The sequence below is a fragment of the Apodemus sylvaticus genome, chromosome 11 (genome assembly GCF_947179515.1).
Source record: "Apodemus sylvaticus chromosome 11, mApoSyl1.1, whole genome shotgun sequence".
Classification (NCBI taxonomy): Eukaryota; Metazoa; Chordata; class Mammalia; order Rodentia; family Muridae; genus Apodemus; species Apodemus sylvaticus.
In genome coordinates, this window is record NC_067482.1 from 60523844 (window position 1) to 60551387 (window position 27544).

The 27544-nt window shown below is 42.4% G+C and overlaps 1 protein-coding gene across 1 annotated transcript in view; it reads left to right on the forward strand.

Annotated features, from left to right (window-relative positions):
* Adgra3 (adhesion G protein-coupled receptor A3) overlaps positions 1-27544 on the forward strand; it is a 98917-nt gene that overhangs the window by 19112 nt on the left and 52261 nt on the right. The window contains exons 2-6 of the mRNA XM_052199702.1: positions 12561-12632; positions 19981-20052; positions 23340-23411; positions 25276-25347; positions 27259-27419. Coding sequence (XP_052055662.1) covers positions 12561-12632; positions 19981-20052; positions 23340-23411; positions 25276-25347; positions 27259-27419 — 449 coding nt within the window. The remainder of the gene's footprint in view (positions 1-12560; positions 12633-19980; positions 20053-23339; positions 23412-25275; positions 25348-27258; positions 27420-27544) is intronic.

Here is a 27544-nt window from a genome sequence, read left to right on the forward strand (position 1 = left end):
CTAGGCTCAAGAAAACAGAGGACAAAGGGCTGGATGCATGTAGCATTTTTTTTCTAATGTGCCATTTCACAGGAAGCTAATTTTTTGTTCCTGTATTTTCTCCCCCACACACCAGTGACTTTTCCTGGGTATTGTAAAGCTGTGGTGTGGGACTTGCCTTGGAGGGAATTTGTATTGCAAGATTTCTTGGCACCTTTTATTTCCTTCAAGCTATACATTCTCAAGAGGAAGGGTAAACACTCCTGTTCTGCCTGGTTTTGTACAGCCTGGGAGCGAAGAATGGGTTTTTACGCTTGAAATGGATTTGATGATCAGAACCTCAGTGAATTTTTATCTCCTCCAAAAAGAGGAATGCATGCTTCTTTTCATTCAACAGTATGTTAAAGAGAAAGTGATTAGGACCCCTAAATGAGAGCAACAACTTTATTCATGATCATTTTGATGGATGTTAGTTGGGCCAGAGACACTGGGCTCAACTCCAAATATAATACTAGCAAGTGGGGTTGGATTGCCAAGGAGGTCGGGGCAGAGGGTCATTGGATTGAAATTTATACTAAGTGGAGACCTAAAGGGGGACAGACTGCAGCAAAATTGGCATAATAAGGCCCTTGCTGAAGGTGATCAGGTGATCGGCTGGGGAAGTCAGGCTGGGGATGCCAGGTGTCTACCGGGGTGTCAGGGAAATGAGGAATTTGATCAGATATCAAGAGAAGGTGTTTCCCTCCCACCCCAATTTAATAAGATCCTTGTTAAGCTAGACTCCATGCTACAGATGCAGGAGGCAGAGGTTAAAGAGGAGAGTCCTGGGTCACGTGACTAAATTTGGTCAAGGAAAACATTTGTGCAGGAGTTTTAGAAAGAAATCTTGCTTTGTTGTTTTATTTTGAGCTTTGTCATTCAAAACTTGTGAAATTAAATATATACTGTACATATTTGTTCTCCATTTTGTTACAGAACCTACTAGCCACCTTCCATCCTTCATGATCTTGCATAACTTTGCTTGTTAAGCTTTAGAGGTCGGCCACTTCCGACAGTTTATTGCTCTATGGTTTCAGGACTGCTCTTGTGGGTCTAAACAGCGGTACAGTGATCAGGGAGTGTGAGGTTAAGTGTGACTCCTGTGCATATTGTGCTGAGAACATGGACTTTAGGAAAGCACACTTGTCTTCCTTAGCCTTCCTTGTAAGATCCCCACTTCCTGAGCATTTGTAGCGATACCCTGTGAGTACAGTTGCTTGTGCCATTTCAGTGGCCTCCTCTTCCCTTCCCCCTTCCTGTGAACCCAGAATCTTCTATGCCTTTGATGGCCAGGCCTTCTCTGGCCAGTTTTACCTGGTGGAGGACCCCAGCCTCTCCCTGCCAGGATCTGCATAGTTGTGAACTGTTTTATGGAAACCTTGGCAAGATTACAAGGATTTTTACTGTTTGTCTGTCCTTAACTCCCCTCTCACTGGAGTCGGGGAGGGGACGACTGATGGTATGTATAGTTCAGAAATGTGTTCTGAACTCATCAACTCACTCTCAGCACCCCCTAAAGTCTGGATTCTCTTTGGAACAGTTACACATCCTTCTCAGAATGGCATACGGCATGCTTAGACTGTTTATATTAGTCCTTGAGGTCTGCTTCTGCATCGGGGTTTCACTCCCAGAACAGAATAGTTGCTCAGATATATTCTGAGTTAACGAGTAATTGATACATCATCAAAAATTTCAGCTGAAAAATCAAATCTCTGAATCCTCAAGAACCCCAGTGTAGTCCCAATAGAAAGCTTTCTGTTTGATTAAAATGCCAAATAAACTCACTTTTATTGTATTCATAAATATTAAGTGTCCAACATTCTCTGTGATGAAGCGGCATCTTGAAGAATGGGCTTCCTTTCTCAAGGAGCTAATGTGTTTGTAAGACGTGATGGACTGTTGTTTAATAAACAGTTTTTCATTTTTCGACATTGTTGAAAGATACCTAGTATGGTGTTAAAAACCTTTCAGATTTTCTTAATCAACTAAATGCTGTTTAATTTTATGTAAACTCACTATGTTTAATGTTAATGCTGAAAAATAGGTTATTTACTTTTTATTTTTGAAACTGCTAAGTAAAGCATTGAGAGCAAATGAGGGAAAACCAGACCTTTATATATTTCAAGTGTAGGATCTTTGAGAAAACTGCCTGGGAACTTGGAAGGTTATTTAATGAGCCATTTGGAGAGTCAAGGTTTACTGTGTACCCGGGCAGTATTTGTTCTTTGTATGGTTATTAATGGCACCTTTTAATCTTAAGACTAATCATGTGTTACATGCTGATGGTTTTGACTTGCTGTCTCATTTTTTTTTTTATAATTGTTCACTTTGTGGGAATTGAAGTTGGGCGTTGTGTACAGCTTTGAGAACGTAGCTAAGTTCTGCTGACTGAATTCTGTAGAAAAGATTTCTTGGATGAATACATCTGAGATGTCCGACAAAGAAATTGAGACATCTTCTGTTGGGGCAGTAGGGAGTCCGGAGTGTGCTCGCTGAGAGCTCATTAACAGGCTGCTGCTTCTCCTTGTTTTAGTTCTGGGTATCTTGTCAGTGGTGGCGTTCCTACCCCTTTGGGTCTGTGTGTGTTCCCCATCATCCTTAGTTGTTACAGGGTACCCCTCATTCTGTTGCCTGCACAAGATTACCTTAAAACTGGACTCAATAGTATAACAAGCTAGTAGAGTTGAGCAGGTGCTCCTGGCCTTGTGGAAGGCAGTGTGTGGAAGGAAGTCTTGTCAAGTAGATAGTTAGCAGTGGGCAGTGCTGAATGGAAACTCCTACCTGTGGAGCTGTTGTCTGGCTGTTGGGATTTGCTTGGATCTTATTAAGTAGTGCTAAAGGCCTACTTAAGTATCTTCCCACATGTTGGCTTCTGTGCCCACTAAAAGCTTTCATTTTCTCAGTACCTAGAATAATTTATGGATGAGATATTGAGTAACACAGGTTAAGAACCTTGTGAAAAATGATGAGGCCAGATCTTGGGATTAATGTTTAAATGAAGGTGGTTTGGGTGCCAGAGTCAACCTTCTGTCATGGTGTCACCTGCTCACTAACTACTGGGGTAAAGGCAGGGACTGGAATAGTGACCCCAAACAACAGATTTATTTGCCCAGTCAGTGATATGGCCCACTTTGGTGATGGAGTGGCCTCAATACATGGTCAAGCGTAGAGAGAATGACTGCTTATGCTCAGAGACGTCCTATTGTTTCATATGGGGTCTGGACCTTAGCTTTGGTTCACTGCACTCTTGCGATTAAAGTTAAAATTCTGTTAAGAATAAGATATTTGAAAATTTCTTCCCCTGCCCCCCATCTTTCTTTCTCACTTCTGTCCTGTTGAAGATCATGTTGAAAATTGTAGCAGAAACCCAAACAGGGCTGAAAAATGAGAGCCGTTCCCCTGGCCCTGGAGCACTGGGGACTCAGGAGTAATATGGCAGATGGATGGGATTGATGGTGAGACTCCACAGCAGAAGAACGTACAGCCCAGGAGAGAAAGTGCCAACTCACTAGAAAAATGACGCTTCTGAACAGTGCTCTGGAAGAGTCCCAAGAACTGAAAACGTGGGGAGTGGCAGCAGAAGTAGGTAATGAGAGTGCCCAGCCAGCAGCTGATGACCTTGAGACAGATGCTCTGTTTAGCTGAGCCCAGAGGAGGAGCTGCTGTTCTGAAGTTGCTTCAGCTGCAAAACCACTCTGCTTGGTTTCTGATGAATTGGTGATCTGCGGAGGCTAAACAGTGGGAGATGGTAGCAGGAAGTTACTCTGCAGCTTTTGTAACTCCACTCTCTAAGGTTACCAGACTTCGCAAAGTTGGCATAAAAGGGCTTGTGTTATATGTGTCCATCCTCATTTTCATATATGTTAATGAGATCCTCTGCTGCCCTTCAGTATTGATCAGTCCAGGGAACAACCAGAAAGGGTCATTAGATGTTTGAGAAATCAGCACTGTGAGCCAGCAAGGAGCCAGTGTTTTTGAAGCATTGGTGAAGTGTAAACACAGGAGAATTCTAGCTTGTATTTCAGATCCAAAAGAATAGCAGATCCATGGGGCAAGAATAGCGTGGGAAAGGGTGAGAAGGGAGCTCTGCGGAGTTAGCTGTGGGACTGAGATGTGAAGGAGCCTGTCCCGGGGTCAGTGATTGGGCTGAAGGGCAGAAGGGAAGTGACTCAGGATATAGGAAATTAGTGGTCTGGAAAATTGAGCAGAGGATTTATTTGCAAATTCAAAGCAGAAGGATTAAGATGAAGTTGTGAAGCAGTATTAACTGTTGAGGACTGCCTAAGAGATGAGTACTAGCTAAGTCATAGGCAGAATCTCAGATGTGAAGGAGCCTGTCCCGGGGTCAGTGATTGGGCTGAAGGGCAGAAGGGAAGTGACTCAGGATATAGGAAATTAGTGGTCTGGAAAATTGAGCAGAGGATTTATTTGCAAATTCAAAGCAGAAGGATTAAGATGAAGTTGTGAAGCAGTATTAACTGTTGAGGACTGCCTAAGAGATGAGTACTAGCTAAGTCATAGGCAGAATCTCAGATGCTAGAGGGGCTGCAGAGATGATTTATTTCTCTCAAGAGCTGGCTTCTCTAAACATGGAGGTTTCTTTCCCCACACCACAACGAGCCACGTCTTTAGAATCTCTGCCAACCCCCAGTCCTCTCAACCAGAATTCCAAGTCACTTAACCATTCCGGGTCTGTGTGGGATCATTCTAACACAATGCATTTCCAGCTGCGATTTGAAAATAACTTAGGTGAAGTTAAGGAGCAGAGACGGGCAGAAACTACTTAACATTGTAACCCAGCATACCTGCCTTTGTATTACTCATAATTTACTATTTTTACCATGGTTTCCTGTGTTTTATATGTGTTCGATATTTTACTGTGGCATATGCTGTGTGCTGCATGTGTCATTAATTCTAAGGATTTAAAAATAACTGTTTGCTTTGCTTTTTGAGTGTGCTTATGTATATGCAGTGGTGTATAATTGTGTATCTGAGGTCAGAAGAAAAGCCATTTTTCTCTACTTGTGCGTGCGCGCAAGAATTTGTCAGGCTTGGCAGTAGGGTATTTTAATAAAAATAAATTTTTAAAAGAATATCTTCAGTCATGAAAATATAATTTGGATGGCTCTGAAGCATTTTAAAAACTTGTTTCACTTCCTAATCTTGCTTCTCATTCCTCCATAGCCCTCAATTTAATAGCATTTTCTGAAGCTTCAGTATTTTTTTTATAGGTAGGTGAGAACTTAAGAGAGATGTGGCTTCAAAGTTTTCTGTGGTACCAGAATGTAGTCTTCACCTTCCCTCTGAAATGTTAAATTCTGACAGTGGCGTCGCTAGTCCTCACTCACACTGCCTGTCCTGTCTTCTGTTATACAACCTTTAATTTCTGTGTTGCGTTGTAGTGGAACCTTGTTGTACAAACACTAAGCCACAGCTAAAGATCCAGACTTAAAATTCTACCACAGATTGCATGTGAACCAACAACAACAGTCACTGATATATCCGTGGTTCTTCCTTCCCTAGCAGATGGAGATTCTTTTCACATTGGTTTTAAGATGGTCCTAACGTTAGAAAGGCAATAACATGGACGTACTTCTTAGGCTTTTGGAATAGTAGAAGAAAGACAACTAGACATGATCTAGTAGATTTTCAGAAAACTCCCTGGAGCCTCGGAGAGGAAGGAGTGAATGGTCTAGATTTATACTTCTCTGTACCACTAGAGGCCAGTAAATAACCTACTCTGCATCTCACAGTCCTCAGGGAAGGATCCTTGAATAGAGAAACTTAAACCCAGACATATTTTTATTTCATTCATTTATTGAACAGATGTGAGCACCTTGTCATTCAGGGCCCCTGGGGACCAGGTCAGGATGGAGGCTGAAGATAATTTACAGGGGAAAAAAATGACTGAAGCAAAGGAAGGGAAGGAGGCAGGGGGAAGGGTCCAGATTGAGCATCTGTGGGAGCTGAGGATACACAGGCCTGGGCTGGGAGAGGCCTTTGCCTTCCCTGAAGCCAAGAGCTAGCCTGCACTGCAGCTGCAGTGACAATGTGGACACTGCCGAGGGGCAGCCTGTGGTGGTCAGACAGCTGGAATCTATCCTGTGGTTCTCAGCCACTGACTGGGCACTGCTTACCGAGTGAGTACCTTCAGAAAACCACAGCTGGGGCCTTTCAGGCAGCTGATGTCCCTACTACGGTCTTGGGAAGACACCTGTGCACATCCTCAGTGGTTGCAGATGGCACGTTCTGTACTGGCATTGTGAGATCTGAACTCTGCTAGTAAATGTGGTTGTCAGTCTGGCCAAACTGCCTGAGTAGTCATGCAGACTTTGTCTTACTGTTTTGGAGGATGTGGTATGACCCTTATCCTGAGATTCTTGGGAAGGGTGAGGAAATCCACCTAAGGGGGAGAGGCTGCTCGGCATGGTTCTCAGAAGTTCTCCAGCATGGCTGTCTTTCTGTCTGAGATTATTCTGAAATACTCAAACAAGAAAAGACATGTATCTTACATGTCTATACTTTTTTGTGTGTTAAACAAGTGGAGTAATGTCAGAACATTTTGAAACATATCCACTAAAACATACCATCTGGAGTGATTTTCTGCAAATGTGAACGAATGGGTTCATCTAGTCATGAGTAGAGCCACTGGTGAGCAGCGTGTAATAGGCTCTGGACTACGACACTGAGAACTGTTCAGTGTATGGCTAATTAGCCAGAAAACAAAAGTCAAACAACAACGACAACAACGAAGCCAAAGTACTACATTCACTTAAAGGAGTTCCATCCCTGGCCGTAGCTGAGGGCAGGTGGCCATCAAGGTTTAGGGTGCATGCCAAGATTCATATGTAATGATTCATCTCGCTCTAAACCTGGCCTGCTTTTCTTTCTTTACTCTGTAGAGGTTGTAGAAAGGGTGTACGTTATTCTTCACAGTAAACCTAATGTGTATCAATACATACTGTAGTATATATACAAGACCAACCTAGACCTCTCAACACATGAAAATTTATTATGTGAGAATATGCCTTATCTGTCTTGTCTTTTCTCTTTTTAGAGACTAGGTCTCCTGTAATCCCCGTTATCTTCAGACTAGTTATGTAGCCTCAGGTGACCATGCATATGTGCTCCTCTTGCCTGTTCCTCCCCAGTGCTTGGATTATATTCCTACACTATTATATGTAGTTTATGTGGTATCAGGTTTTGAAGCTAGAGCCTTGTGGATGATAGGCAAGAACTCTATCAAGCAAATTACACCCTAGATCCCATGCTTTGAGCCATGTGACTATTTAAGGAGTTCTGTCTTCTTGAAACTGCAATACTTGATCATCTTAATATGCATTTGGTAGACAGGAAAAAAAAACATTATTGGAACCCATAGCATATTTAGTAATTAGCTTTTACTAGTTGTATGATGATAATTTTGCTATATCCATATAATTATGTGACATGTAGCATGTAATATATTTTACCTATGGATGGTTTTTCAAAGATACAATCAAAGTGTTTTCATTGGTATGTTTTCCTTCCAAAGGGGTTGTTGTGCTCACTCATGATAAAAATGTGAGTGGTTGTTTCTCCCAGAACAGATTATATCTTCCCACTGCGATAAGTGCCTTACAGTGTCTTGATGAAGCCTATATTCTCTTCTGATTGGGGATGCACAATCATCAATAAAGTCCTGATCCTTTGTTTCTCTTATTTTTAAGGAGACATGGCTCTCACTTTGTCCTTGAGTTTCTGGCCTCAAATGATCAATCATCCTCTCTCAGCTGCCCACGTTACTGAGGCTACAGGCCCTTTTATATTATGTTTGGGTTTGGGTTTATGTACATTGAGTGATCACTTCAGTCTTTGCTGGTTTTTCTGTTGCAGTCTGATTTCAGCTTCCTGCGATCCTCTCTGCGTATTCTGCATATGTCCACCCTTTCCCAGGTCCTGAGTGAGGCCCCTCCTAGGTGCCAGGTAGACAGACATCTTCCATCCCATCCCATCTGTTCTAGTTTCATACACATCTAGCACTGTGTAAAACACTTTGGCAAAAAAATCAACTAGAGGAAAGGGACTCACTGCAGTGTACTCTTCCAGGTTACAGTCCAACATCACAGGGATGTCCAAGCAGGAACGTCAGACAGCTAGCCATGGGGCATCCAGAGTCAAGGACAGAGAAGAGTGCCTTCTGCTTGCCTGTGTTTAGCTTGATTTCTCCATGCTCATCCAGATCAGGATATACAGCTAGGGAATGGTATAGCTCACAGTAGACTGGGTCTTCTCAAATCAGTCAACGTAAGACACCCCCTACAGACATCTCCATGTACCAGCCTAATGTAGACGATCCCTGTGGTGGTGTGAAAGAAAATGCCAGCTACCCATAGATTCACAGGAAGTGGCACTCAGGAGGTGTGGCCTTGTTGGAGTAGGTGTGGTGTTGCTGGAGGCAGCGTGTCCATTCACTTCCTGTTGTCAGCCTATCCAGATGCAGATCTCGAAGCTTCCTCTGCAGCACCATCTCTGCATGCTGCCATGCTTCCCACCATGACAAAAAAGAACTAAGCCTTTGAAACTGAAAGCCAGCTTCAAGGAAATGTTTTCCTTTATAAGAGTTGCTGTGGCCGTGGTGTCTCTTCATAGCAGAGAAATCCTAGCTAAGGCAGTCTCCCCCTCCCCACCCCCACTGAGGCTGCTCAGGTGATCATAGGTCAAGTTGACAATTAAAACTTAGCAGCACAGCTGTCACTCGATCTGCTTCCCTGACCCAAGGGATTGATTACCTGGATTTTGTCTCCAGCAGTCAACATCCCAAATTACATTCCTGAAGTTGACATGAGTAGTTAGTGCTCTTAAAAGTATATTTTCAAGTTCCTTTCAAAAAGAAAGTCTTTTAGTGACTCCTGACATCCAGGAAGTGGTTTCTATTGACAGCTCTCAGGGTTCTGATATGTTCTGGGTCTAATAACAGCAAGTAGCAGAGGACTTCTAATCCATACGTTCCATTTGCTTGTGATTTTTAAAAACCCGTCTGCATTGAAGTCTTGTTCCTTTTTCATCTTTGTGGAGATGGCGCCGCACACTAAGTTGGTCCCGTGTGAAATGATAGTGGGTGTCAGACTCAACCATACAGTTTCTGAATCAAAGAGCTGGCGCTTGAATAGCATTCAGCTCGTCTATAGATCGCATCTTGTTCATATCATTAGTATAGAACAGAAATGGGTCTATATAAGCTCTATAACTCTGGCTGAGTTTGAAATTTCAAAGGTGTCAGCAAAAATATTGATTATGAATGGGTTTTAGGTTCATCGTGATATATGATATTAAGCACCTGCTGGTTCCACAGCCCCCCATTTCAAAATTGAGTATAAAAGCTGTCTGCAGTGTAGATTTATTCCTTCCGATCCTGTTTTCCTGCACAAAATCCTTAAACACATCCAGTAATGTGTAGATGGAATATATTAACTTGAGGTTGTAAACTATATTTTAAGGTTACAGTTATAACTTTTTAAGTGTGATGAAATGCCTTCCTTTTTACTTTCCTCAATAAAACCTATCATTTATTGCAGTAAAGCCTTTATGACTGAGGAAATGACAGTCCCATTGCTGAAGCTACACCAAATCACAGGCAGAGCCATTCAGTCGGTGCCCACCAGTCCTGTGCAAGTTTCTTCCATAGCTGAGTTTCATTCTTCACTCAGAAATGGCATCTTAAGTCTCTGAGCTGGGTACAGTTTATATTTTCCTATAGATTTTTGGGTTAATGCTTACATATTCTTAGCCATTGTCAAACGTAGCAGCTTTGCCTATTAGAACATGAATCAGTGTAGAAAATTAAAAGAATCCGAGAGTGATCTTGGTAATTATTCTGATGTAATATTCTCCTTTTTAGTCTTAAGGATGCTGAGGGCCACTTAAAAAGTGAAGTGACTGACACACTTTGTAGAGTCTCTGTTAGTACCAGGGCTCTAAACATGACTGTTCTCTCTACTTAAGGTGACAACATTAAGTTGTTGGTTGCTCTGTGAGTATTGTTTGATCAAAAACAAACAAACAAAATAAGTAAATAAACACAGTGCTCAAATCACTGTGGATTTGTTTTAGCTCTTACCTCTGGGAATATACATATATTCAAAATTAACTCAATTTAAAGTAAAAATTCATAAGAATCATATGTTTACTACCAGGGGCAGGGTACACCTGGAGTATAAGATATTTCAGAACTTAAAACATGAATTATAGACAAAGACAAGTGCATGTCAGCTGCCTCACCATGGTAGCATTGACAGCCTTCTGGGTCTCCTGTTTCTGTTGCTTATTTGTTGCTACACATAGATGCTTTTCTATCCATGGTATTAATTTTGTTGTTTGCTTTTAATTAATGTGATCATATCCTTTCCCGTAGGTAGAACTTTACTGGATGTGTAAACCTGCCGTGGATTATATTTGTCCTCTGACCTTGGCCTGTCAGTATCCTCGAGCATTTGTCTGTTGTGTATCATGTTGAAATTGTGGTGTCAGGGTCAGGGTGAACTTGGTATTATGCCATATTTGGTGACTGTGAGTGCAGGCTCTGTCTGACCAGGGTAATGAGGGCTGGGACTCTTGCTCTGCGTTCCTGGCTGCTGGACAAACCTGCCGGCAGAGACGCTGGGAGCCGTACACATGTCTCAGTTTCTCTGGCCTGAAACAACTACTTTCATTTCTTTGAAAGATCATTGTCAGTTTCAATGAAGAAAACACTGCTGTATTTTAGTGACATTGCTTTTGCACCTTGTTTTTTCCTCTCTTCCCTACTCTTTGGCGCTGTCTTTGATTCAGTGATACCATGAAGCAGGATAGAACACTACCTAATGAGATACTTCGGTTGCAAGGTATACATTGGCTGCACAGACACTGAATTGAGGGAGGGCATACACACATTCAGAATCAGGAAAACAAATCCTGTATCTTGGTGGCTGCTCACTGAGTGTGCCATTCCTTCTAAATGTTCCTGTTAGTGTTTCTGAGGTGGCTCTTACTCTTCACATCTTTGAGTCAGGGAAGTCTTACAGAGAGCCGGTGAGACCTGCTGGAGAGCAGGACAACTTAAAAGTGGTAGAGCGGGGCCTGAGTGGGGCAAGTGTCACTCAGAGCTCTCTGGCACACCGCAGTAGCTACTCGGCTGTATTTATCACAGAACAGGGGTCGCATTTCTCCACTCTACCAGCTCTCCCTGTCAGAGTCCATGACAGCTGGTTTGCCTTTTTACTTGTTATGTTAATGAGGAAGTCGTGTTGTACACAGAGATGAACACCCACACTCTTGCCTTGCAGAGGTCCCTGTTAGTCTTTGTGTCTCCATGTAATGGCTGTCCTACCTGTCCAAAGGCTGCTCCTGAGCAGCAACATCATGTGTGAGGTAGTTTTCTGTCCCAAATGATAGTTGTGTGACTCTTAACCAACCTGGTTGCATATTGAGAACTGTGGGCAGGGAGGACATTGCTTAGGTTCAAACTCTGGCTGATGGAGCTGCGCTCTCTTGCAGAGGACCTGAGTTCAGTTGCCAGCACCACTGTCAGGTGGCTTACAGCTGCCTGTGAACTACAGCCCCATGAGAGCTAGCTCCCTCTCCTGGCCCCTGAGGGCACCTTCACGTACGCTGTGCATAACCACAGACACACAAACATACATATAGGTGAGAATAAAGTCTTCATGTCTGCTGCTGTTTGCAAATGTCGTCTGGCTGTCCACTTAGTTCTTGTCTCTGAGTTCTTCGTTTCCCTCCTCTTCATGTTCCCACCCTCGTGAAGCAGGTTGTTTTCACCTTGTTGATGATCAGGTGCTTAACACTGTAAAAAGTTCTAGACTGTAGAAAGGAAGGAATAGAAAAGACATGCAAGTCTTTTTTTGTGGGGAATCCTGTCAGGGGCATCCCCCTCTGTGGTTTTAGTTTGGTTTTTAATGAGCACTCTACTGGAATGATAAGCCACGATGTTAGAGCTACCCTGTATGTCACTGGTTTCAGGAAAAGCAGGCCATGCATATGTGTGCATTTACACACACACACACACACACACACACACACACTACACACACACACAGACACACACATAGAGCTAGTGCATTTGCATATTGTTAAACTGCAGGGAAGACCCAGCAGTCTCCACACAGTATCTACAATATATTTCTTTGTTAGGTTGGTATTTTTGGGGGTCATGTGTCATGTTTTTTTATTAAGTTTCTAGTTGCAACATTGGTATTTCAGTTCCTGAGCTGACTTAGTGAATCAGTACGTGGTGGCCAGCTTTACCCTGTATTGAACCTATAGCTATTGTCAGTTCATTTTTCTCTTTTGTAATGTTTTTAATCTAAATATGATGAGAATGATTTAAGATGGGACAAGATATGGAAGCTATTTTGGGAAAGAAACTACATTATTCTGAAGTGCCTAACAACTCTGGTTAATGATTTCTGAGAATTCCTTCTATGTTTGAACAACATGAGCTCAGGTACGTTGACATCGATGGAATATGCTAGACAAGTTACATATGTATTTTTTCTTGTCATTTTTAGGATTTTGAGCAACAACAAGATATCTGAGCTGAAGAATGGCTCATTTTCTGGGTTAAGTCTCCTTGAAAGACTGTGAGTATTCCCTCATGGCCATTTTTCCTGATTTAGATAATATGTTTTCATTGTAAACCTGCCAATGGAACTGCCAACAATTTTAATTAAAATTAGTTTTCGCTAACATTTTATTATGCAAAAGTTCAGGAAGTGATGTTTAAAAGAGAAGCAATTATGGATTCAGAGGTCAGTACACTTCCTGGGAAGAGCCAGATAGCGATCCAGCTCATGTGGGCTTCCCATTTTTGGTCAGTGTCTGTGCTCTGCTGTGAAGTGATCAAGAGATCCAGCAGTGATGAGCCAGTCCTTACTGACATGACAGAGCAAAGGAAATGACGGGATCTGTGCACATCACTTCCAGAAAAGCTGTTTACTAACAAGCCGTGGACTCAGCTGACCACTCACTCAGCACAGATGTTCTGAAATGTCCTAAAATGATATGTGCCCTATTATAAGGCAAATAGATATATAGAAGGCAAATATATCAAGGAGTATCGCTTAGGTAAACTGGTGTTTTCTTTAGTACCTTGGAATATAATATTTTTTTACTTGGAAGTTTTCTCATGAGCTAATGTGTTACAGACAGTTGTTTTGGGTGGATTTTAGGAATGGATATGCTGTTTACATGTGTTCTGAATGGTATATCAAGGTCATGTTTAAAATTGTATTGGTAGGTGTCCATTTACAGTCGAACTTGGAAGCACATTAGGAAGCCACATCATATGTGAACATTTCAGTCTAATCTAGGTTTTGATTCTCTGCTCATCTCATAATTCTGACTTTTTTGTACCTAGCTCTGTCCTCACCATTCATCCGGGGGCTTCTGCAATCAGACTTCCGAGAGCGACACCTGATTGCTTAGGCTGCTGAAGTGTCGCTTAGGCGTCTCCCACCTGAGTTTAGGGTCCTTGTCGGCATGGCCCCGTGCTTTTCATTTTGCTACATGACTTTAAGTTATGTGTGTATATTATTGATATCCAGATAATTTTATAGTAGTACATTTACATACTTTATGCATACATGTACAAAGCATGTGAACATGCAGAAAGGCTACAAACATGTATAGATGAATAAAATAAAAGTTTTCTTGGTGCTTCAGGACTTAGTATGCACATTTTGTGTGTTTGTTTGTATTGAGTTATTCCTGTCATGATCCTCGCAGTCCACAAGTCTAGGGGAAGTTACCTGCATCCTCAACTCCAGGCCTGACTGTGCTGAGACTAATCCTCGGTACATTGTCTGTGGTTGCTCCAGGAATGGATATTTGGATCAGTTTGGTTGAGTGGAGATGTGCCAGAGGCTTGGGAATACATTTTCTAGATGTCAGGAGAAAAAGAAGGAGCCTGTCCTGCTGGGAGCAGTTCACAGAGTGGGGTGTGGGGCATCTCCCCATCAGCTGTTCTTCCTGCAAACCAGTGTTGTCAGCAGATATCCCGGCATGCAGCACAACGCTGGGCATTTAGTATATGCCGAGCTGGCGGTGGAGGATCCCAGGGTCGGAGGAAGGGCACAGGCACTTGTGGTTTATCAGTGGTGTCTGTTGTAGAGACAGTGCTTGGCTTCGTGTGGTAGCTGATGGACACTGTGAACACGAGCTAGCATGGGTGACACTCAGTGCTGCACTAGGAATTATGCCTTTCTTCCACATAGTTTTTAACTTGCTTTGTCTTTGGCCATATTTTCTGCCTTTTGTTGATAATAAATCTCTATACATAGTTGAAATAACTTAAGTTGCCATTGTGGGTGTATTAAGATATATTAAGGGTTTTTTAGCCTTTTTAATACCTGAATTCCAAAATACCACCAGGCTCTTATGAGAGAAAAGAATCTGCTTCTACTGAAGACTAAGCTTAGGGTTTCCTGCTGACTAGTGTGGTTCATCCCCAGTGCTGGGGCCACTTGAGTAACTAACTCAAGTTTCAGCTTATGGCAGTGTCTTTAGCTCTAATAGATGGAGGGCTTTGGGGAAAGAGTTCTTAGTTTCTAAGGAGATAAGAGCGCAGTGTCTGTTCTTTTGTTCTTTCTTTCATGGTTGTGCTGAGAGGGATTTGGGCACCTGCGATACCACCTTATGAATAAGGATTATGTACTTCCATTGTGGAGAGCAGTGGCTCTGAGAGGTGTATGGAACCAGCCACATCTCCTCTGCTTCTTTGTGTCTTTTAATGTGAGATGCTGGTTTTATTAATACTATTACATTTGTTTACCGCATTTGTTGTTACTTGAGACATGGATTCATTACGGAGTCCCGGCCTTGAACTTGCAAAGAGTGTCCTGCCTCTGAGTGCTGGGATGGCAGTGTGGGCTGCCACACTCAGTGGAGGCAAGGCTGGGACGTTTGTATTTAAAGACATCTCATCCCCTAAAGAAGGCAGTGCTTTTACCAAACACCTTGGCAGTTTTTCTGTTTTCACAATAAGACACTATGACCACAGCATTTTTGAGAAGATTTTATTTATGTAAAGGGTGGCATGTGGATGAGAGCTGTGGCTGAGAATATCGCCAGCAAGAGGCTGGGTTAGTCACAGAAGCAGGGAACTGGCGGCTCACATCTCCACCACAGTGTGAAGCGGTGAGAACAACCTGGACGTGGGTGGGACTTTTCGCTGTCAACACACTCCTCGGTGCCATGCTTCCTCAGCAGGGCCACACACCACCTAGACTTCCCCGAAACAGTACCACCACCTGGGAATCAAGTGGTCAAATGCCCCGGACTGTGGAGGATATTTCTAATTCTGGCCACCACAAGGACTTTTCTGTTGCTGCCTAGAAGGTCGTAGAGAGATTTGTGTTGGTTTACTGTTCTCCAAGGCAGAGAGGTCATGGAAGCCAGGATAGGCTGGGAGGCAGGAGCACCTGTTATCTCCTCATACAGTGATGATGTTGTCCCATGGTGATGACAGGCAGGAAGTGGAGTGTTCCACCTGAAGCTGGCTAGCTGAAAGGCCAGCCCCGCAACGTCCCCTACAGTCACACATCTCAGTTAGCCATGCCTCCCACTACAGAGCTTTCTCATCCTCCTAAAACAGTGGCACTAGCTGGGGCCCTCTGTTGCCACACCTCAGCCTGAGGGGTGACCTTCCACAGTGGGACCAGGCACTCCGTGTGGACAAGCAGGTCTGTGCTTCCTTTCAGGTAGACTTTTATGGCCCAGTGCATTCTGATTCAGCAGTGCATTCTAAAGTTGGACTTCTGTGCACTAGACACACTTTGCATTGTTGGGGAGAGAAATATTAAATTCAAGGGCCTGACTATAAATATTTTTGGCAGTGTCTGATTAATATGGCTATTATTAAATATTATATAATATGTCAAGAATTCTTTATTATTAAAGAAAAAGTGTATCTTTAAATCATATTACACTGCTCAGTTATTCATGAGAGGTATTTTGTAGAATCACACACAGTTTATCACTGACCACAGATTTATGAACTGCTGTAGAGAAATCAGTTTCTCTTGTTAAAGCTGTTTGGAATCTGAGAAGGGAAACTTATGCTTTAAAGAATAGGGCTGATGTTATATATTTCTATTTGCAGAGACTTTTTTTTTTTTTTAGTTTGTAGAAAATAAATGAAAAGTAGGGATTGTTTATACTCAAACACTTACCTCTTTGAGGTGGACACTGGTGGTCATCTGGAGAGTGGAGAGATAAGATATAGAAAAGTTAGGGCTGCTGACTTATGTGCCTTCTATTGAGATCTTACAAACTTAAGCAAGTTAGGGCACAGAAAAAGTCTCATTATAAAAGCTGAGGATGGCCTTGTTGGACATCAGCGGAGGAGAGGCCCCTGGGCCTGGGGGTGTTTGATGCCCCAGTGTAGAGGAATGCCTGGGTATTAAGACCGGAGTAGCTGGGTAGATGAGGGAACACCCTCTAGAAGCAGGGGGAGGGAGGATGGGATAGGGGGTTTCCCAAGGGGAGACTGGAAAGGGGGAAACAACTGAAATGTAAATAAAGGAAATATCCAGTTTTTTTTAAAAAAGAAAGCTTGCATATGACTGAAAAGACCATGTTATCTCCCAAATCAGGAATTTACTCCCATTCAGCAATTTAACAATGATTATCAGTTTACTACCTCTCCTCATTGGTATATGCTTTTACATCATGTACACATTTGAAGCATCTCTTGGAAGTCAATAACAGATAGCAAGACACTGTCATCTCTGAGAAGTGTTAATAACATTTTGTGAGATCCACGTTCTACAGACTGTCTGGCTTGGTGAGTGGCTGGGTGGCTTTTGTGGCTTTCTGTAGTTGACTGATATTTGGGTAGGTAGGTAGAGGTTGCTACTGTAGCTGTCTTTCAGCTTTACTCTATTGTTTATCCATTCATCTGTCTGTGCCCCTCACCCTCTGTAGATTGAGTATCTCATTTCCCTAAGCCCAGTAGAATATGCTCTTGCAGGTCTTGATGTTGGGGACAGAAACCAGTGCCTCTGTTGTGCCAGAGAGGCTTTCCACCAGTGACTACATGTCTGGCATGGAAAGTGGGAAGGCTGGAGTGTAGGAGAGATAGACAGGGTCAGGGCTCAGGGATCTTTGCCAGTTGCTCTAAAGACTTTGCCTTCTTTTTTCCTCCTCAACTAATGGGAACTTTTGGAGGTTTTAACAGAAAGCCTGATCAAAATTCTGCTCAGGAAGATCAGTAGTGATGGAGAGTAGCTGCGGAGATAGGATACTGTGGAGACTGTGTTAACATCTGTGCTCAGATAATGCTGTAGGGGTTGAACAGGACCCGTGTGACTTGAGATGTTATTATCATATACAATAATTTATTTTTCAACTTCATTTTCAAACATCCAGTGAGGTTGAAAGAATATTACCTCAAGCACCTTGATTTAATGATGACCAACTTCATGGCGAGTTTGGTTATCAATTTTTCAATTGCTCTAGGTATAAATTTATTTAGTGCCTTTAATGAATTCCTACTGCATGAAAAATGTGCTTAAGTCCTGACATCAAGAACTTGACCACATTTTCGTCGTTTTTGTCCATGAGGGTTTATGAGGAAGAAAGATTGATTTCTGTCCCATTTCAGTCCAAATACAAGTTGGGTGGGTATGCAAAAGTAGCTCACATCATGGCAGATAGGAAGTAGTGAAGGGAAGGGCTAGAGGCTAGCTGTTTACCTTCCTGGCCCACACTAAGTGAGCTCCTCCCACCAGGGAGGCTGCCGCTCCCAGAGTGTCTACAACTTGTAAAAAGTAGCAGCACCAACTAGAGAGCAAGTGTGTAATACAGGAGCCCGTGGGGGACATTTTCTTTTCAAACCACAACCAACACTCAAGGAAACATACCAGAACTCAGTGGACGCCACGATGCAGACAGGAGTCATAAAAGTGAGATTGGAATGGTCTGGAGGACCACAGATGAGCGGAGTCCAGCTTCACCAGAATGCGTATGTGAATTTTCTCAGGCGACCTTCCAGAGCGCAGCCTCTGTCTTGTAGTTTTATTATTTTGGTAATTAGAGTAAGCTTTTAAAAGAAAACAAAAACAAAAACAAAACAAAACAAAAAACAGATAGAAAAGCATGTATGAGCCCCACTGCACACAGTTATTTATCTGGGAGGGCAATAATGTGAAGTGTGCCTGTCAGATGAGATGCAAGAAAACCCAGGATCTTTGCTTAACTTCCTAAGACACGTTCTTTGGAGTATCTTCTTGAACTTAAGTAGACAGGGAGTCTGATGAAATCCGAGCTGCAGTGGGTTTGAGAAAGCTACCTGGAGACTGTGTCTAAGTCGCAGAGACTTCATGAGCATAGGCTTGAGTGTCTTTATAGAACCATTGTTTTAGATACCCAGGATGCAGGCCACCCTCATGTTGTAGGAACAGGTGTTGTTAAAGTCCAGGATCTACATCTATGATGGCCTCTCAAATCCCAGATGAAATAAATGGAAGGGACTCTGGAATTCAGAGTTACCTATCGTTCTAGGTTGGTGAGTATTCCTCTTGCCATTTATGTTGTTTGGCCATTACTGTATATGCCACCAACCCATGTGTAGCACAGAAGACTTGAGTTGGCTGTGTATGTCAAGGTTGCCACATTAGAGATAGACTTTGGAAGAAGAGAAGCTTATGGACTTTGCATTTATTTGTGGGCATCCATACAGACAGGGCCAGAGGACACTGCCTCAGTGGACATGAATTTGAAGTTGGTCCTGGCGCACAGGTTTACTTAGGCATCTGGGTGGAGCACCTACTGGAAGGAATGTGCTACTGAACAATTGGTGGAAGTGCTGGCTTTTGCAGAGGTCTAGCTCATGCTTGAAGGAATGTCTTTAGAGGCCTGACCCTCTGTAAGAAGTTGGGGCAGAAGACATGACTGGGACACTCCCCGATGCCTTGCTGTGCTCGATACTGGCATGGAAATACCCAGCTGCTTGAGAAGGAGAAGAGAATGAAAGGAGATACAGGCTTCCTGTTTTTCTGCTTTGGGGCTATATATTGTGATGTATAATGCATTTATTTATAACACCGCTTTATGGAGAACGTCACTATAGAATCCCAAGGAGGGAAAAAACAAATCACATGACTTTTAGAGTACATATTTAAAGGTAATTTTTGGAAGAATTCAATTTGATGATGTTTGCGATAGGCACAACCACTGATGTAATATATATTATATGTGTGAGATATATACACACATAAAAATATAGCATGCTAAGGAGGAAATTATAGACATAATGGGTGTGTAGTCCTGGAAAGCTGGCTTAGTGGTTAAAGTACTAGCTTTGCAAGAGTGAGGACCAGAGTTTCTATCACCTAGAATATACTCTATATAAATGCCTGGCAGGCATGGTGACCTGCGTGAGATTCCAGTCTAGGGAGGATGAGACAGGAGATGTCCAGAGAAGCCTGAATAGCAAGACCATCATCAAGCTCTGGGTGTGTGAGACCCTTCCTCAGTGAGTAAGGGAAGTGCTATTGAGCATGATTCCTGATACCAACCTTGGCCTCACACATACGCATTTGCACATGCAGCCACATATATATGCTCTCTCCCTGCATGCAAACATGCTTATAAACAGTGCATACCACACAAATGCACACCACACATACATAAAAATGGCAAAAGGAATTAAAACAAAAGAAATAATACGTCTGTTTTAAACTGACTGAATTTTCAGGATGATTAGGACCCTGTAACCTTTTATGACATCTGCTTTTGTTGCTGAAACAAAAAAACTTTGAGGTCAGATTTCTTAACTTTTAATTGACAATTTGTTACTCAGGGAGGGGAGATCTTATAGTAACCTTCTTTGCTTTGGATTTTCTCCCATACACAGGTAAGTGTGATATGCTGAAATATCTGATGATGTGGTGACTGTCGACTGACTGACTCTTTTTTCTGCTTTCACAGGGACCTCCGGAACAACCTTATTAGTAGGATAGCCCCAGGTGCCTTTTGGGGACTGTCTTCTCTGAAGAGATTGTGAGTTTTGAATTGCTTGCTTGCCAGTCCAAACTTTTCCCTTTATATTTGGCAGTGAACTCCAGCCTGACAAAAGAGGCTCATCTGGGCAGGTCCCTGCCAGAGCAGAGAGGAGCTAAGTGTTCTGTCAGGATGCTTTGGGTATCTGTCTTGTACTAACAATCTCATTACCACGTCAGCTCTGTAGCCATAACTCCTGTAGAGACAGACAGTCCTCAAGCTCAGACTCCAGTCAAACTCTTCTTTTGAATTCCAGAAATCCAGGCTCTCTATTATTGATGCAGTGGCTTGCCGTTTCCTTGTGTACCTTTACTTCAAAGCCTTAAGAGTTGGTTTTATTACCCTGAAAGCTAACCTGTTGCCACAGTGTCTCACATTTAGAAAGTGAAAGAACTAAAGCCACATGGACCACAGCACAGCTACATGGTGTTCTTTGTAAAGACACTTGCTGGCTCTGACTGCTTACACACCCACTTCTGTGGCAGAACTCTCGATGCACGCCCAGAGCTGTAGATGGGAAGACGTGACCTCCCAAGTTCTTAGGCTGGACTTGTGTGAAAAAAAACATACTAAAGAGGGAAAATTTGATTTGTTAGCCCTCATGTGCTATACAATGTGGGCAGAGTCAGGAATGATTGGCTGTCAGACAGGGACTTAGGTCTCTGGTTTACTGAGCCTCTTTAAGAGGGGATGAAAATACTTTTAGAGAGAAGTAGTGGGGTAAAGGAAAAGGACTCATGATAAGATAAATGAACAATTAATGCTAAAGTTCTACCTGTCCCAAGTTCGGAGCAGGGCCAAGTTCTCCCCATCCCTCCCAGCCACTGAGGCTCACATCTGTGTTTTTCCTTCCAACTTCCTCCTATCACCACGCGTTATCTCTTCCTCGTGTGGGAAGCTGCTTGGGTAGCAGAAAGGTTAATATTTATAACACCGCCATGCTGAGATAAAGGCCAAAGGAGCTTAACTGTCAGCTAAAGACAGTTTCCTGACAGTGTTCTGAAGGTGCCTCAGAAAACTTTAGGCCCTTGCTTACTTAGTTCCTTATCCTAAATAATGTCTCAAGTACCGCCGTCTAAAAGTTTAATAATCCTGTTCAGTAGCATTTAACTTAATTACTGGTAATTGTGCCAGGCTTTGCCCTAGCCTGTTCGCCTTGCAGCGCACAGTCAGTGCTCTTCTGGCGGTCCTGCCTTGTAAGGTAATTGCCATTCACAGTGTTCTTCCTACCAGGAAAGACATTCTTAATTCCAACAGCTGACTTGTAATTGAGCTTACGGCGTACCACTTTCAAGCTGGAGGGTTCCTGCGTGCAGACTCAGTGGGCTGTGGAGATAGCCGTGTAGGCAGTGGTTACCAGCTTTTACAGACCCAGACTCGATTTCTTCCAGGCTCTAAGTCATTCATCTCAATGGCCACACAAAGTGTTTTGTCAGTGTCCGTGGTTTTGTCTGTACTCATAGATAATTAGAGTCAGGAAGATGAAGTAGCTTTTGAAAGATTAACTACCAGGAGTAGTTGAAACTCACACCCATTCATTCACTTTCTCCTTTGCTTTATCAACGGATTTAAGCTGATTCTCAATCCAAATGAAACTCATTATCAATACCTAAGTTCCATTTAAGTAGGCATAGCTGTAAATGAAATTGTTTCCCAAAGAGTCAATGGTAATTACATCACTGAAAGCTGAGAAGTGAGTTCGGATAATGAATAGGACCAAGGCACTTTTGTTCAAGCAACAGCCCTCAAGACGATACCTCATTTTCTTAAATAGTAAAACCTAGAAATAAAAGAAAAATCCCCTTAAAAAAATCCAACACAATTAAGCTCTTGGCTTTAATATCCTAAGGGGCTTGAGCGGTAGGAGCAGAAGAGCCAGCTTTGTGTGGCTTAAGGTTATGTTGGCCATAACAGAGAAACCAGAGCTAACGCATCCTGTTCTGCCCAGATAACTTAGAGTGGCCTTTGAAATATGGAAGGGAAAACCTCACTGAGGAGATAGCCAGGTCAAATGCTCTGTTCTTGGAATTTATAGTCAAAACCATTCATTTTCTGCTGTGACCAAGTGCACAGTTTGGAATTTAGAGGCTTTTATTTGGAAATAGGCACTTTAAGTACCTTCTTCCTTTTTATAGTGTAGCTCAGAGTGTAATAAAAAATGTTCTGTCTTGATGACAGAAGATGTTGATATTAAAGGAAATGGATAAATATTTTTGAGATTTTAGTTTATATAAATTTCTGATTTCTCCATTAACATTCTGAGTGAAAAGTGGATTATTCAAAATGTAACAACTGATAAAAAAGAATGATTCATAGTAGTTTTCCCCCACAGAGTTAGTCAAGTTCACTGATGAACAAAGATGCAAGGCCATTCCAGGTAGATGTTTGAAGTTGCCTTCCTGCTCAGTTTTCTGGAAATCCAGATTAAAAGTAAACTCTACTGTATCCCCTGCTCCATCCAGGTGTGAAGTAAAATATGAGAGGAAAGATGCAACAGTGTATCAGCTAGAATGTCACCAAGGGCACGTAGGAGGGTTCCTCAGGCAAAAGCAGTTGTGTCCTGAGCCTTACCTAGTTCAGTCCGAGAAGTGAAGGGTGGAAGGAGAGAAGTTGGTCTGCCAGCCACCCGTGTGCACAATGCGGCTGGTGCTCATGCCCCCCAATAGTAAATAGTAATAACAGGTAGTAATTATGCATAGATAAAAGAGGCATTTTATAGATTAATGAGAGGAAAATATTTAGAAGGTAATGCATACTAGGAATTGTTAAATGTTAGGGTTGACTGGCAGAATAATTGGGCTGTTATCTAGATGTTGTTGAAAATCATTTGGCTTGAGAGTAAATGACAGATTTGTAAGGTAAAAGCTAATTTAATACCCCCCTTCATTGTAGTCAGAATGTGTGAGTAGCTAAAGGATGGAGTTACAGAAGTCATGTTGTTATTGGTTGGATGATTGGGTTAGGTTCACTAGCCTCCTGCCTTGGTTGGCTTGCAGGGCATCTCAGGAGTTCATGCACAAAGTAAGATAGAGTGAGTCTCATTTTACTACTCTAGTTTTATTTTGAATAATTTTGTAGAGTCAGTGGTTGGAATATAATTAAATAGCATCTTGTCTCTGTGTGCCTAAAGGAAGATAAACCAAGATCCATTTTCTAGAGTGCCCTTCGTATCTCACTTGAGGAAGGATGCAGAAAAGAAAGGTCTTAATGTTCTTGACTACTGAGTGTATGCGGCCTGTATTAATTAAGAGAACTAATTAAAGACACACCCTTCCCCCTTCCCTTAGGGACCTGACAAACAACCGAATAGGTTGTCTGAACGCAGATGTATTTCGAGGACTCACCAATCTGGTTCGGCTGTAAGTACCATTTCTACTCTATTAAAATGTAAGATATTCGAACCAGTAGGTACTCAAGAGGTTCTGAATGTCAGTGGCATATTTAATATTCAAGTACTAACTGTAGGCCTTGCAGAAGCCCCAGGGACAGGAAGCTTACAATTGGGTTAGGAGATGTAGTATTCTCAGAATAGAAGAGGGGTTAAGAATTCCCATCTTCTAACAGTGTTTCAGACTTGCCGTGATCTCATATGCACGAGGAGATGGTTTGTAGGTGAGACCCAAATGTAAATGTGAAATTCACTTCTTTTTCATAATCACCCCACAATCAGAACCTAGAGATGGTCTCACATAATATTTCCAACACTGTTGCATGAAACACAAGTTTCATGGTATAAAACCTCCCGTGCTGTTGTCATGGAGTTCAAATCTTTTGGAGTATTTTGGATTTCGGATTTTCAGATTTAGGACTTTTTATACACTATCTCAGCACACCAATCCTGTGATCTCACTGGAGATCATTGTGTACTGATTTTGACTATTGGTGCTTGTGTGGTAGCTGGGCTCGCATCCCAGTCTAAGAACTCATTGTTGCAGGTATGACAGGAGCTGACCCTCTGCCTCACCCCTATCATTCTCTCCCTTCCCTCCAGTTAGTGTTGTCCTATTGAAGGATTCAGCCCATACCTCGGAGGGGAGCTTGACCTAGTCGCAACCCACAGGGCTCTGGATTGTGCCCTTCTGTGTCCTGTTTTGTCCATAACTCCCCTACTTGAAACCCCAAATTTATCTGTCCTTGATGCACAGAATAGATCTTGTGGTGTTTGAATGGTGTTATCATTTTTTTCCAGAGACTTCCATACTACTTTAATGTTGGAAACCCCAGAGGGTGTGCTGTCTATTCTGAACACTCACTACCATAATGTATTAAGTACCTATTTTTTATATTTTTATAATGATAAAAATGATACTTAGTGTTGAAGGTTTCAGTACTACAAGTTAAATATCCTGTTCTTTTTACGTGTGAGACATAGCCTTAGCTCGTCAAAATTTTAAGTAAGATACTTTTCTATCTATGGAGATCTTCCTTCTCGGTATGTGTATATGTACATGCATAACTTCTCCCTATATATACTTGTATATGTATATATAACAAAGGTTAAAGAACCACGAACCGTGGGATGCCTGTTTCCTCTCCCCCTACCTGCGAGAAGCACTCCCTCAAGGAAGTCACACTGTACTTTCTTCGCTCCAGCTCCCAGGCATGGAATGAGGTGGAAGATACTTTAGTCTAATTGCGTTGGTGTAGCACGTGGCCCATTTCACACCATGATACCAATGCTGCTGACTTTAAGCATACAACTTGCTGAGGGATTACACAGTCCAGCATTTGGATGGGACAGGGGTAGGAGAGCGTACAGAGTTGCCTTGTATTACCCAAGCCCTCCCCACCACAGGGTGTAGTACTTTGCTTACATTTTCTCTCAGTCATGAAGGCCATTCTTTCTTCACCTATTTATTTGTTTTTTTTTTTTTTCTGAATGATCCTGAGTGGACGTGTGATCAGGCCTGCTAGCAGGGAATCCATAAGGACTCTGCTAGGTCTTCCTGGTAAGGGCTGAAGAAGAATCTTATCTTGCATCATGGTGCTTTAAGCTTTGGGCCAGTCCACTGTGTGAGGCAGAGACCGCTGCCCCCTAGCCGCATGGCGGCATCTGCACATGCCCTTTTTTTTTTTTTTAAAAAGAATTCAAGTAGCTTTCACGAGTTATTCTTTCCTTACATTTTGTTCTGATCATAAGACATTTGAGATGATATCAGATAAATACAAAGGATGTGGAGCTGAGTACTTTAAGAAGTGAATCTGTTTCTTCTTCCCCCCTAGAAACCTCTCAGGGAATCTGTTTACTTCACTGTCTCAAGGAACTTTTGACTATCTTGGCTCGTTGCGGTCTTTGTAAGTAAGAATTCTTTTTTGTATTTAATTTATATTCAGTTTTGGAAATTACAAACAATGGTTATGTAGCTTAAGAGGTTTTATGAGAAATGTCTTGCGGATTTGCCAAGGCTAGGCTTTTGCAGGAACCACCTTGTGGCCTGAAGCCCACGAGGTAAATATCAGGAGATGTTTCAGACTGAGATGGCCATCTCCTCTGAAGTGTCCTTCCCAGCTGTGGTCAGAAAGAATAAATCTGCGGAGTTAGTCCTCATGACTCCATTCTCAGATCCACAAGCTTTTGGTTGTCTAATTAATGCCCATGGTATCGCCCATTACTCCTTGTAAAAAGCCCTTTCTCGGACTATTTTTTAATTTAAGGATTTAATTCTGTCCTGTAATTTCTGCTCCACTTTAAATTCGCAGCTCGTGTCTGCTGCTCTGAGTGTGTCCCTCAGTGGATGATCATCTTCACAGTTTTCTGTAGTTATGTATATTGTTCTGTTCCTCTCAAACAGAGGTTACAGAGAAGTCATGTTTGAAACTTACTACATTTCCAGATAAGCATTACTCTATTCTAACCTATAAATTACACTGATTTTTATTAGAATCACAGACTGTCTATCACATTTCATTATGTATAATTTACTGGGTTGAGTTAATTTCCAGGGAGCTCTTTCTTTACCAGATGCCTTTGTTTAGTAGATGCTGCCCCCCACCCCATACCCTCCACCCCCTGCTCTCAGTGCTGGCCATTGCACACGCCAGGTGAGTATTCTGCCACCAAGACACACCCTAGGGTTTCCTTGACTTCAGATAAAATGTCAAAGGGCAACCTTGCCATTGAGCCTCAGTTTCAGGAATCTGGGAAACAATTTCATCCAAGAAATGGGAGACACTGGCAGTGCTTTTACGCAGTTAGAGACACACCAAACCATTTTTAGAGTCATATCTTAAACATTATTATCTCTTTGTTGCACTGTATCCTTTCCCTCGGCCACTTTTTTGACTAAAGCTATTAGATGACCCCATGTGTTAACCAACTATGAATGAGAAACAAGCCCACCTCAGCACTTGGTTGGTTTATCTTTAGGCTCCCATGGCATAGTGATGAGTTAATACTGATGCTTTGTTCCTACTCTTAGATATGCTGTGCTGGCAGAGACAGCCTCCACAGGTAGTTGCATTAGCTAGATCCATCACACTGCATCATGGGGATAGTCATTAGTTAGTGAAAGGAGTGTCACATTAGTGGGCTGACAACCTCATCTTCCTTCCTATAAGAATACAAGGCCAACTGTTCTGTTAAATGCACAGTTTCTGGTTTTGTTCATAGTGACTTTAAAGTACTCTTATTCTTATGGTTCCCAGTGGATGGTAGAAGAGTGTCATAAAATGGTCCCCACCTTTGAAAAGCTTATAATCCGGCCAGCTGTCCAGAATATGACCACAGAATAGGCCTATACTCCTTTATGTTGCTATTTCATTGCCAAAATCTACAGTAGAGGTGGCAGCATTTGGTCCAAGGATATGGCAATGATGCCATAAAATTTGGGAAGGCTTCAAGATCCCATCGTATTATGGTGTGCTTTACAGTACAAAGTAAAGACTTGCGAGGGTGGCTTAGGATCCAGCCTTCCAAAACCCAGGGTTCAGAGAATTGCATAGAAGAGAGGGATAAGAAAGATACCTGAGAAACTGAGTGTTTCCTTTTGTTATTTATGTCAACTTTGATAAGGAATCCCAGGATCACGGGAGGTATTGGTGGGATCTGGCACTCTGAAAGACAGGGTATCAGGGAAGGACTAACCAGTTTACGATCCACACCTTGTGCTTTATAACAAGAAAGCCCACAGTTATAGCAGAGTAGGACCAGTCCAGAGCCTACAACTACATGATGCTTTCACGGTCACCCTCATCTGTGTGTTGCAGAGAATTTCAGACTGAGTACCTTTTGTGTGACTGTAACATTCTATGGATGCATCGCTGGGTAAAGGAGAGAAACATCACTGTGCGGGACACCAGGTGTGTTTATCCTAAGTCACTGCAGGCCCAGCCAGTCACGGGGGTGAAGCAGGAGCTCCTGACTTGCGGTAAGGGAGAAACCAAACTGAGAAGTGTTTATCTTGTTTTGATATGCTATCATGTTTTTCTTGACAGACTCTGATGCTCTCTTGATAGAATATGAGCACAAAAATTAATCTTGAGGAATTTAATA